The sequence below is a fragment of the Melopsittacus undulatus genome, chromosome 6, assembly GCF_012275295.1.
Source record: "Melopsittacus undulatus isolate bMelUnd1 chromosome 6, bMelUnd1.mat.Z, whole genome shotgun sequence".
Lineage (NCBI taxonomy): Eukaryota > Metazoa > Chordata > Aves > Psittaciformes > Psittaculidae > Melopsittacus > Melopsittacus undulatus.
The window spans coordinates 41,252,544-41,265,937 of NC_047532.1; the positions used below are offsets into that span (position 1 = coordinate 41,252,544).

The 13,394-nt window shown below is 37.3% G+C and overlaps 1 protein-coding gene across 1 annotated transcript in view; it reads left to right on the plus strand.

The window, feature by feature from the left end:
• PRKCI (protein kinase C iota) overlaps positions 1-10,435 on the plus strand; it is a 28,946-nt gene extending 18,511 nt beyond the window's left edge. Inside the window, exons 10-18 of the mRNA XM_005146881.4 lie at positions 454-551; positions 1,534-1,620; positions 2,274-2,409; positions 3,549-3,636; positions 5,040-5,165; positions 5,272-5,351; positions 6,345-6,434; positions 6,722-6,837; positions 7,847-10,435. Of these exons, the coding sequence (XP_005146938.1) occupies positions 454-551; positions 1,534-1,620; positions 2,274-2,409; positions 3,549-3,636; positions 5,040-5,165; positions 5,272-5,351; positions 6,345-6,434; positions 6,722-6,837; positions 7,847-7,934 (909 nt within the window). The 3' untranslated portion in view covers positions 7,935-10,435. The remainder of the gene's footprint in view (positions 1-453; positions 552-1,533; positions 1,621-2,273; positions 2,410-3,548; positions 3,637-5,039; positions 5,166-5,271; positions 5,352-6,344; positions 6,435-6,721; positions 6,838-7,846) is intronic.
• The last annotated feature ends 2,959 nt before the right edge of the window (positions 10,436-13,394 follow it).

A 13,394-nucleotide genomic window follows, 5' to 3' on the forward strand; every position in this document is an offset into this window, starting at 1 on the left:
AGAAATTGCAGTATAACGCTGCTGAACACAAGCTGTTACCAAAGATTTCCCTTGTGTTTCTTTAGGCTTCCCTGAAAAGAGTTGAGTGTCTGTGGTTTGCTGTCCAAGAGCTTTTGTATTTACTTTTGTCTACCATTGTTTTGCCCTTTTTTTTTTTAATGCTACTTTGCATCTGTCTGCACCAGTTTATCTTTTATAGATGAGTGTGTTTTCATTCACAAGTGTAGTCACACAGTGAGGCTAAAAGTACAGAATGCTTAAGACAAGACCCACAGCCCCCCCCGTATTCTGCATTGTATTACTTCACATTGGAAAACTATATATTTAATTTCTTTTAAGTAAAATGAGGACAGCAAAACACTTGAATATCTTTCTGCTAATTGTCATTAATACATACTTAACCTAAGAATGGCAACAGTTCTTTTCTGAATGTCACTTTTCTTAAATAAATAGGATATTGATTGGGTTCAGACAGAGAAACACGTCTTTGAACAGGCTTCAAATCATCCCTTTCTTGTTGGACTACACTCTTGCTTCCAGACAGAAAGCAGGTAAAAGTCGTAAGATAATAAGAAGATAATCTTATTTGAAAAATATTTCATACTGTTAGGCACCTCAAAGGCCTATTTGAATCATTAAGTGTTAGGTAGGTAGTGAAAGACAATGTACCGTAGCATTTTATGAGCAAATGGCCATGTTCATCATCTAAGCTTTTCAGATTGCAAAGATGCAACAGAATGCAAAGTTACCAGTAGGTGTGATGGGAAGGATTCTGGACAGGAAGAGAGGTGCAGCTAGCATACAAAAAAAAAAGGCTTAAGAATGTAAGGTAGAAGACAGAGCCTGGAATGGATGGAAAAAAAAGTTTAGGGAGAGAAGTCGGAAGTACAAAAAATACTGGGATAGACTGTGTGATGGTGAGGTTCTGAGCAAGACTCAGAAAACAGTATCTGAATTTTTAAAAGGAAAACAGAGTAATAGAGATGAAAATTGTTATTCTATGTGTTTATATGTAGAAGAGATTGCAGTAGATTAATTATTATTCTATACAGTAATGACTTTCAGTATATATAAAATATAGTTACATATTTAAACAGTATTCTTGCTGTTTGAAAAGGTGACAAGCTAGAGGAGGGAAATGAGAAGAAGTGTTTGTAATATACCAATAGTATTAACTCTGAACAAAGAAGATTAAAGGGATAATGATGGAAAATTGGAAAAAAATGTTCTGGTTTGTGCACAGAAACTTATGTGAATCTATTTATATCGTTACATATGTCATAATGGCAAGGAGTAGCTTTAATGGATGAGGAATGCAAGAAGGTCTACTTACTTTTCTTTCGCAATAAAGGAATTATCTAGAGAAACTCCATATATTTGACTTTTAAACTGGACAATTTCTTCAAAGGGAGGCCAAACGCTGAAACTGGCCATGTTAGCAGAGAGGTGGGAGGAGCTGAACTGACATTGTTCAGTAACAGACCTGTAACATCTCAAACCTCTTTCAGCCTATATCAACCCCCTGTGTTTCAGGTTATTCTTCGTTATAGAGTATGTGAATGGAGGAGATCTAATGTTTCATATGCAGAGACAGAGAAAGCTGCCAGAGGAGCATGCCAGGTATGTCTAATTTCAGATTTTTTTACAGCAAAACAGTTCAATTTCTGGCACAGTGTGGTAGTGCCGAGATTATGATGATGAGCTAGCAAATCCTCCCCAGATGTTAAGGATTTAGGAAGTAGGAAACTGCATCCTCATTTTAATGTTGCAACCTATGATATTTTTGTTTCAAGGAGGAACTGAAATAGGAACCTCTTCAGTATTGCTTGTCTTAGCGTTACCCTACATGACTTCAGTCTGATTCTGATTTTTTTTTTTTCTCTAGAAAAATGCTTTTGTGGTTGTGGTTGCTGTTTTGGTTTTGGTTTTTTTTTTTGTTTTTGTTTTTTTTAATTTCTAATGATGTGACAGCAAATGTGTTTCTCTTAAAACAACCACTACCAGCTGTCCTGGCAAATGCTGTTTTTGGTGCATATGCTTCATCTCAGATGGTGAGATGAAAGGAATGATTGCAGTAGACACTAATATTAATTAAAAATAATTTTTGAAGTGACTGTGGATGGAAGCATTTGTATAATTATAAGCAATTTATCCACTTATCTGATGAAAAATAACAATACATGTGATTATATTTAGAGAAGTATCACACTACAAAGACTATTGTGGTTTGGGTTTTGATTATTTGAGTAATCAATATCTCCTTTCTACACTAGGTTTTATTCTGCTGAAATCAGTCTAGCCTTGAACTATTTACATGAACGAGGGATAATCTATAGAGATTTAAAACTGGATAATGTGCTACTAGATTCTGAAGGGCATATTAAACTCACAGATTATGGCATGTGCAAGGTAAGCTCCAGTTCATTGCTAACCAATAATATCAACAGTTAAGAAATTGTCATAAATTAAAAGATGCAGACACTTAAAAATGTAAAATTTCAAGATATTAATTTATACACACTGCAGATTGGCATTTTTCTTTCTTCCATTTATAGAAGTGAAATAAGTATATAGCCTAAATACAGATACTACATATGTTTATGATTTTTATAAAGGTGCTTTATTGACTTGACCGAGAGGGGCAGGCTGAAATAGAATCATAGAATAGTTTGGGTTGGAAAGGACCTTAAGGTCATCCAGTTCCAACCCCCCTGCTGTGGGCAGGGACACCTCACCCTAAACCAGGTTTCTCAAGGCCCTGTACAACCTGGCCTGGAACACTGCCAGGGATGGAGCAAGATAGCTTGATTTCAAGAGGAGCAAGATGTTGAAATGTATCAGTCACGCTTGCTCCCATTGAGGATATATGACACTTCCCCTTTTCTCTCAAAACTACAAAGACACTGGAGCACAGGTTTGACTTTGCCATGAATTGCCATTATGCTGACCTGTTAGAACTATTTTAAATGCTATAACTTGGCTAAGGAAATGAAAAGCATAAAGTAGTACAGATTGGAAAAGGCCTTGGGATGTCTAATCCACCCTCCTGCACAAAGCAGGGTAAGCTGTCCTATCAGGCTAGGTTATTAAGGGCTTTTTTCAGTTTGTCTGTGAAAACTTCCAAGGATGAAGACTGCAGAACTTCTTTGGGTAACTTCCTCCCCATTCTGCATCCCATGCTCTTCTTTGTAAACCTTGTATCTGTCCACTGCAACACCTCAGTCATGTAAGCTGTTCCACCCTGCCTTAGTTATTCCCGTTTGCCTATCATTGGAGAGGTGGTGGGGCTTACTACTGAAAAGCTTAAAAGATGTTGTCATCAATAGGTATGTGCCATCCTCCTGCAACTTTAGATGAATATTTACTTTTTTAGTAAAACTATAATACATAAATAAACATAAAATATGTATAAATAAATTAAAAAATGTTTAATTTTGAATAAACAAAAGCAGTTTATTCTGGATAGTTAATTCCAAATCAGGTTCTTAGCAGAGGAATGTGTGATCCTTGGCTAACTGTAAAGTATTTTCTTTCCCTCCTTCTTAAAGGAGGGCCTGAGGCCTGGTGACACAACCAGCACATTCTGTGGGACTCCAAACTATATTGCACCTGAAATTCTCCGGGGAGAGGATTACGGTAAGCTGAATTTTTCACTGCGACCATGTAACTTTTACCTTGTCTCTTACAACTGACTCAAGTTGTTCAACAGTAGAAAGTCTAAATCTCAGTTAGAAACGGGATCATTCTTAATTAAGCATCCTGTCTGAAAAAGTAAGTGAACCCTTCAAAGGAAAGGCAGAGAACATCTCTTTAATTGTAAAACCTGTTAACATCTTGTTCCATTTAAAAAATCCCAGCAACCAAACAACAAAACAAAACCCAAAGAAAACAAACAAAAACCTCAAGACAACAGAAAGAATTTGTTTAAAATGTACCATTTTATTCCTGTGGGATGTCTCTTCCAGACTGGCTTCACATCTTCCTTATCACAGACTTTCTAGGCCACCCAGACTGTATCAGCCCCAGCCTAGCTACTGGAATTCTTCTTTAGCAGTGAATAGCAGAGTAGTTGTGCTTAGCTTCATAGGTGACTGTCTTGCTACCATTAAGAATCACATACTTCCCCCTTGTCCCCTGCCTTGGATAATGCACTGTTAGTAATGCCTAGCTTAAATATTATCTAAACCTTTGATAAGGTCCTAATATCAACTTTTGAACTTTCTGCATTTCCTTTTCTTTGTACAGCATCCCCTCCTATAGAGCACATAATGAACCAAGTAACATCATGTACAATTGTCCTGGTTTGAGCAGTAGCAGTCATTTTTCTCCTTCTTGGTAGCTGGTGCAGTGCTGTGTTTTGACTTTCGGGCTGAGAATGATTGCTGATAGCAAGCATGTTTTGAGTTACTGCTCGGGTGTTCGGTTTGTTCAAGGCCTTTTCTCAGCTCATGCTCTGCCAGGGAGGAGGGGAGGCTGGGAGGAAGGAGAGACAGGACACCTGACCCAGGCTAGCCAAAGAGGTATTCCATACCATAGCACATCATACCCAGGATGTAACCGGGAGAGACCCGGGAGGGCTGGAGCTCTGGGGGGATGGAGGAGGTAACGGTCGATGCTTAGTCGGGCAGGGTGGAGTGAGTTATGGGTCAGTGGCTGGTGAGGTGTTATATTCTCTTCACTTGTTATTGGCTTTATCATCATTATTTGTAGTAGTAATGGCAGTAGTGATTTGTGTTGTGCCTTAGCTATTAAACCGTTCTTATCTCAATCCGTGGGGGCTACATTCTTTGGATTCTCCTTCCTAACTCTCCGGGAGTTGGGGGAGCGAAGGGGGGGAGTGAATGAATGAGCTGTGTATGGACTTGATTTAAACCACGACAACAATCACTGCCTGTTTAGTTGGATAATCAGAAAACTGGCAGTACTTAAATTTTTTTAAATCATTATTTTTTCTCAAAACATGCTTGTCTTTAGTCCCCACAGCATTGGCATTTTTGCTCCAAAATGCTTTAAGTGGCATTTTCTCCTCTGACTTCTAGGCTTCAGTGTAGACTGGTGGGCACTTGGTGTGCTTATGTTTGAAATGATGGCGGGCCGGTCACCATTTGATATTGTTGGGAGTTCTGACAATCCTGATCAGAACACAGAAGACTATCTCTTCCAAGGTAAGTACCCTGAGTAGTGTTTCTACTCTTCTAGGGCTTTGTTTCTACTTAACTATAATCAAACTTTAAAGATGTGAAGGCTTATAAGAACCTTGTTTTATTGCAGTAATTTTGGAAAAACAGATCCGAATTCCCCGATCCCTTTCTGTTAAAGCAGCAGGTGTTCTAAAGAGCTTCCTTAATAAGGTAAGAGCTAAATGGGATTATTTGAGACTTTGTAAGAGCAGCTGATTTTGTTTTGTTTTTTAATCAGTTGACTAATTGATGTGTAGGCATCATACATAGGCACACATACTTCATCTGGGTAGAAAAAAAAAATGGGTAGAAAAGGTGTGAACCTAACGCAGACTTTCAGTGGAGCTGGTAGACCTGTTCTAGATACTTGTGTTGTAATCTATATTCTCTGGCTGGGATTGTGAGTAAATTTCAAATTGAAAGGAATAGGAATATTCCAAGTGATTAATTTAGGGAACTGGACAAACTTACCAGGTTTATCTTGTTTCCTAAAGAGAAGCAGCAAATCACTCTGACAACTTCTGATGACTTTGTCAAGGGAACTGCAGCAGCTGTATACACTTGCCGACAGTCAAAAGGTGCATATGTGGTAGTGGACTAGTCCTAGCCTTTATTAGTGAGTGTAACATGCTGGGGAGAAAGAGGCATGGGAGAAAATAGATTTCGTTATATTATTCTAAGAAAGTAATATTTTCAAGAACAGTGCTTCAGTTTCAATTCCTCGATAGCATGTGATACACATACGTGGAGGTGGCACTGTTTTGTTAAAATGACCTTCTGTCCACTGTATTTATCAATAACCTGCAATTACTCCTCCAGTGTGATTGCCTGGTGCAGTCTGCTCAGGGAGGAGCAGGGAAGGAACACATTCACTTGTAATCTAACCAAGTTTGCTCTGAAAGATACACTACGTTTAAACAGGTCTGAGTAAAAATGGAGAGAGATAGCATGATTGTTCATATAAATTTCAATTAATGGCTTCTATATATTCATATCTATTTCAGACAGTAAATTGAAAGAGTTTCCAAAATAAAAAACGCTAGCTCAGTTCTTCAATGTCCCTTCTAACTCTGGTATTTTCTTTCTCATGGAGTTTGTAGCATTTGCGTGTTATTCATGTGTAGGCCATGGCACTCATTTAGAAATATTTTCTTCCTTGCACAGGATCCAAAGGAACGTTTAGGCTGCCATCCTCAAACAGGATTTGCAGATATCCAGGGACATCCATTCTTTCGCAATGTTGACTGGGATCTGGTATGTGAATTGACTTATTTTCTTCATATGCAGTGATGGCTTAACAACTTGTTTTGAGATCAGAGACGAACTTAAGCTCAAAAACCTTAAGCTCTTAACTTAAAATGTATCACAATGATAACACAGAATCTTTTATTAACCATTTTGCACACAGTAAGTATAGTAGACTAATAGAATGATTGTACAAAGTATACAAAAGAAAATTAACAGTGACTTCCAGCCTTGTTTAAAAATAATTCCACACGTTGTAATTCATTCTTGGTGTCACTAACTGCATTTATTCTTAGATGGAGCAAAAACAAGTGGTGCCTCCATTTAAACCAAATATATCTGGAGAATTTGGTCTGGATAACTTTGATTCCCAATTCACCAATGAACCTGTACAACTCACTCCAGATGATGAGTAAGTACTGTAGAATTTAAAAAGTTCTGATAAGCCAGTGAAGAAGTTGTAAAACTTCATTTAACAGCTCTACTTGTAGCACGTAGAATATACATAAAGCAGTAAATATAATTTTGTGTTAGTTTGGAAAAAATTCTATTATATGTCTTCATGATAGACTTAGCATGGCTGGATTAAGTCTTGTACTCTGGCAAGATGTAAAAACCAATTAGCAGTGGGAAAGTTGCTATAAAGAATCTTAGTTCAAGGAAAGGTAAAGTGCTATTTTACAAGTTTCAGTGGTATCTTCTGCAAGAAGTGAACACATGAAGGAAAAGACCTGTTTTGTCAAATGGTTTATTTTTGCAGTACTTTAAGCCATGATACTTCTAGAATATTTGGTTTAAGTTGAATTCATCTTGGGTGTTCTGAACAAGACCCGATGCTTTGGCTTTTTGGGCATTTTAAGTTATTAGTTAGCCAAGTGAGATTATGCTGGCTGATAAACTCTTGATAAAATGCATGATAATGCATTTGATTTGGCAGTGGATTTGTGGTTCCTTACTCCTGAGGGGCCCCGATTTGGGATGAGAAAGGAAGGACCTTTCTAGTTTGACAGAGCCACTTTTTCGCATTTTAGGACTTTTTCTAGGGTTTTGTATATCGTTCATGTAATACAGAAACACAAACAGTGAAAATAAAATGTTAGGTACGTACCTTAGTTAGGTCTGAGATCCAACTTCCTTCTTCATCTATTCAAATGCAAAATGTACAAACTAAATTTAGATAAGTTGTTGATGCAGATGCAGTATCTATCACATTCTATTCAGCTTTTTACGAAAATTACTGGTTTAGAAGTTTCAAAATGGCAAGCATTGTAGATTGCTTTGTGAGGAAAACAGAGAGGGACAAAAAGTAGGTTTTTCTCAATTGCAATCTTCTGTATAGGTCTAAATTTTAAGACCAACTCACTTAATGCTGTTACCTTTTTAGTTTTGCTGAACTAATGCCTGTTTTCTAATCTTAACAGTGACATTGTGAAGAAGATTGACCAGTCAGAATTTGAAGGCTTTGAATATATAAATCCTCTTCTGATGTCAGCTGAGGAATGTGTCTGAATTCTCCACTTCTGGACTGTGCCAATTGTTACTCTGTTTCTGCATGGATAAACATCTCTTCATTTGGATGCACTTGCATAAAATGAGTAACCGAACATTTTACCCTTGCCATGTAGTGTGAATTACTCACTAATTTTTCTTTTTGTATTAATTTTCGTCCAGGACAGTTGTTATGCTGAACCTTCAGCTGCCACATTTTAAATGTTCAACTTTCCAACAGTCTTGCCAAACTTGAACTTTAAGATCACAGTTGGTTTCTGGGGCTCCAGACTGCACAAAAGGATAATCTGCCAATACAGTGTTCTGATAAAGGAAAATTTTCTTATTGTTTTAAGAACACAAGGTGCATTAGGGGATGTAGTAAAATATCATTAAAGGACTTCCATTTTTCCAGCAAGAGAAGTAAGACCTTATGACTTCCGTCATCCTAAATCTCTCCTCTCTGAATATCTGATTTCCTGTTCTTCTGAACTTAGAGCTGTGTTACTGCCCTTCAAGTTGAAAAGACAATAAGGAGAGCAGGTTTTTAAACTGAGTAGGTCAAGAATGGCTGCTTTCACAGGATATATTGATCCTGTTCTAAAGGAGATGATTATTAGAATCAATAGACTTTGCTCAAAAATTACATGCTAGGAATAGCACGCTGAAACGCAGAGTGCCTTTCTGAGCCTGTCCCTTTCAGTGAGGGTTGTCCATGCTGTAAAGTGTCAGTTTAAATAAATGGAATTCACTTAATACTTTTGAAAAGTTAAAATCTGTAGCATGTAGGTTAGTGGTAATGGGCAGCTAATATTGACATAGAACATCATGCTATTACTTCTTGCTTTTATACTTCCTGTCCGCACCATATCGGAGCTGCACATGTTACAGCCACTGCCTAGATAAGGGCATTGTTTCCTTTTTTTAATCTTACTGCCACGCTTTTGGAAATTCATTCCACTTTGCCAGTGGAAAAAACACACTGGGGGGGTAGAGGGGGAAAGGTGCTGTCTGTAATAATTCCCTTCACTTCTCCACTTGCAGATGGCGGTTTATGACCACAATCAAACCTTGAATGTTGGTAATAGACTCAAAGTTAATAGGAAAACAATTGGAATCAGTTGAAAGTACCATTCAAACTAGGACTTCTGGCAGGTGTGATTCTTACATTTCAGGTTAGTGAACAGTGTAATATACAGCACAGATGATTCTTATTTTTAATGCTTAAGGAATAGTTTTGGATGTCTTGGGCTGAAGAAATGCCAAATGTACCACTTTTTTATTATTTTGGGGAAAAGGGATTAAGAGACACTGAAGAAAAGAGTCTGTGTTATATGAGTAAGAGCTGTAAGGAAAGCTGAGTGTTACTGTAAGCAGATCTAAGTATCTGTAAGCACAAGTTAGCAAACCTTACCTAAAACTTCTAAGAAACCTGCTTGCTCATTGCATCTCCTTGAAAATACTTGTATGGCCACACTGTAAATCCATGGCACAAATCTTGCAGTGTACGTTTTTTTTTTTCACTTGCATGTTAGCTTCAAGGAGAGATTGCACAAATGCACAGTACTGTCATGGTACATAGTATTTAGTTGATATTTTTCTTTGCAGTGTGAATGGGAAACTTTAAGTATCAGGCTCAGTTTTTCAAAACTGGGAAGTGATTGGAGGGGCCTCAGTTTCAGGAAAGCATTGATCCTCCACACTTAAACATCAGGTTTCCTTAAATTCAAGTTGTATATTTTCAAATGCAAAATATTGCAGTAAACTTACTTCTAAAGAGCAGCTAATAACTTCAGCACATTTAGTTCATATCAAGTGAACTGCTTACATGCAGGTTTGAAATTGTGATTGTTTAGCCTCTGACTTCTGCACCTGCATGCCTAGTTTTAGACATCAGGACTTAATGTTAGATATTAAACTTGGAAGTTATTTAAAGCAAACAAGAAAAGCCTTGTCTCTACAGTGGCTTAATTTCATATGGGGTATTAAGATGGTTTTACGTAAAGAAGGGCATTTCTGCTATTCATCACAGCAGAGTAATGGAGTAAAACACTGTCTTCTGTGCTTAAAGCAGAAATTAATTTTTTTTTACAGATGTCACAGAGGATGTACTTTTTCTATGTACATGTGTAACCATTAAGAATGTTGCTAAGTGACAGACATCTTAAATGACTGTAAATCCATTTTTGAACCTTAATTTTCTTCAAAGTGCCATGATATTAACAGTTATTTTTTTATTGTTAAGTATATAGCAATGGTCAAATATTCAGAAGGGACATTGAGTGTAAACAGTCCAGTGCCGTAGGCTTTGTCTTTTGGAGAAAGTGTCTGCATCAGGAGCATGATGTATATATGTGGAATTACCTCCTTTTTGTATGTGAGTTGGATTCTTATGGGTACTCTGCTAGTTAATATTGTTACTACTATTTTCCTGTTTCACATGGAATATGGTCTTGAATGTTGTGTAATCATTCCCTTTATTTGTGCACACTTTTTACTTTAAATAAAATATTTGTATTAGGCCTCTGTGTGTTAACTTCTAAAACTGTGTGAAATGATGGGCTTTGCTTGTCATCTGACCCTTGACTATCCAAGTCACAGGAGAGTTATTCTAATCTTGTAATTTCTTCTAGAAGATAACACTGGGATGACCACAGCAACCTAAGCAACATCTCACTCAGCCTACGTTCCCCAAATGTATCTTAGAACGCTGGTCCCTCTCTAATGTGGATTGCCAGCCTTATGTTCATCTGCCTTGTAGGTTCTCTTTTATTCCAACAGCAGTGGTGAGACAAAAACAGCAAGGCTTCAGTCAGCTGCATAGATACAGAAAGCTTTCAAGTAAAATACTTGTAGCTTGCTTGACCAAGAACCTTTTTCAGCTGGAACTTGTAAGACGTCATCTCAGCTGCCAGAGCCAGGGATTTGGAGCAACGTTCTCTGCTGTGCTTACTTCTGCATGATTTCTTTCTTTGTTTCTTCAACTCCTTCCCCTGTGTTTGCTCAGATTTCTGACATGGAAGGCAAGGGCACTTACCATTATTTCCATATATCTGTATTTCATATCGTATCTATATTTTAAAAGAGATTTCCTCTTGCAATCTGGCTTGTTATTAAAAGTGTGTATCAGCAGTCCTAGGCAAATGCTGCAGATGGTTGCATATCTTAAATGCTTAACCTCCCCCCACGCACGCTTCTTGTTTCTGCTCAGTTTGGTGGCCAACTGCTCTCGGCTCAGTCTGAGCAATTGTTTATGTTAAGACACTCTCTAAAAGAAATTAATAGCTTGTGTAATCTATATATATACTTGATACCTTAACTGCTAAGCATGCATCCTCACTTCATGATGGATGGCATAAGCAGTTTAAGCAAGGAAGTTATCTGAAATTGCCTGTAGATTATAATTTTCCTGGAAAGAGGGAGGTGGAAAGAGAAAAGGGATTTTACCCTATCTTGCATCTTCTTGTGAACAGTTCTGTTAGAGTTTTAAGACTTCTTTTTTTTTTAATTCTGTTTATGATAAAGGGATCTGAACTGCATACTTGAAATGTGTGATTCTACCATTTAATCACCGATGATTAACAGCAGGGAAGCATCTACCTCCTAGATCCATCTGGCTTTTGGAGGTGGTGGGCTTTGTCAGGTGTAAATGGAAGCAGAAACCTGTTGTGTCTGCATTTGATTTCTGAGATTAACAAAGTGAGCCGAACCCCTCCTGTGTTGGACAGCGAGGTGTCCAGCTGCGCAGCTGAATTTGTGATTTCAGATGTAAGAGATAAAGTACAGTTCTTCATTAGCTGTTTTGTACAGACCCTCTTTTAAAGTAGCTTGTCCTGTAAGATGTTACACATGCTAAAATGTATCAACTTTTCGTGTGTATACGATCTGTGATCAGGTATCTAATACTGTGTCTTACCTATGTTATTTAATATCAAAGGAGACTTCACAAGCATTCTCCTAAGTATTACAACTTACCATTAAGAACTGCCACAGAAATGGGGTTATTTTTTTTTTTTTTTTTTTTTTTTGCTTTATCTGGTATCTTCAGAGAATAAAATGCACAATTTTTGTTGTATGGTCAGTGTTAAATTGTGCTTTTTGGCATCTTCAGAGTGTTTATGGGAACGGCTTAAAAATAAATAAATAAATGCTTCTTTCTGTAGACACCCCCCGTGTTCATCAATATGCAACTTGACTCTTACTTCTAAAACTTGTGACAAAATTCTTTATGCACTTAGCAGTTTGATGAACAACTTTGTGTCTATGTTAACCAGCTCAACTGAAAGATAATTTTATTTTGCTTTAACATGGTATTTGGCACTTCACTGTGAAGGCAGTAGTTCAAAAGAATTTATTTGCACTCAGGAAAGCAGATTCATTTGCCCCTCTTCCTAATGTGCAAGTGGAAGAGGTTTCGACCCCAGGGACTGTCAGAGATGGTCTGCAAGGAATTCAGAGGGGTATGTGTGAGGGGAAGGCAGGACTTGTTTTTAAAACACACGATTTTTATTTAATGGTATTTTGGAGGTCTGGTTTTGAGTGTGTCCTGCTTGGTGTTATTTTGGAAATACATGAAATAAGTTATATACATTCCCATATTTTTATTACTTATCCCTCTTTTTTTTTATGAATGAAACTTTCATAGTCACTGTTTAATTGTAAAGTTATTTTTTTTTTTATTGTAACTCTTTTTTCCTTAGAGCTGACTTTAAAGACAAAAACTGAGTACAGGCTGCCTTGGTGTTAAACCTAAAGTGTTGAAACCAACCAGTGAAGGTGCCATTTGTGCATTACATCTTAAGACCAACTTGAATGTTAATTTTGTACACTTGCAAAGAGTGTCAGCACCTCTTAAAAATACAGAGGTGTTAATAATAAAAGAAAGATTCCTCCTATGCTCTGTTAGCTTAACTTATTACATCTTGCAAATGTCTGTAACTTGAGTTTTAGTTGCACAGTGTCCTTGGAACTGCTTTTCACAGTCTACAGTAGAAGTTGTAGGCAGAGTTAACGTCTTTTTTTAGACAGTCCTCTACCTACCAACTTTGTCTTACATTGCCAGATTATTGTAGCTCTATAGCAACACTATCATTACAGCACAATAGCTACCACAATTTGCAACCTGAAATGGATAATGTGCAGCAGAACCTGAACCCCCTAAATTAAATAATACCAGTGAAAGCTTCTATGACCTCAGTAGGTGTAATATAAGATTTAATGTATCTGCCTACGTACATTCCTTACATCCATAGATTGGTCCAGCTCTGGTGTAATAAATCTTGCATTTTCTTCAATAAATTAAAAATGGAAATATGACAGTGTGTTTCACTGACTGGCATTTGAAGAGATTTATTTTTTATTTGGATCCTAAACTCCTAAAGGTTGAAGAAGAGAGGAATGTCCAGAAAAGAGGATAGATGTAGATTAAATACTAGGAAGAAGTTCTTTCAGGATCAGCTCCAAAAGCTCGTTTGTGGATCT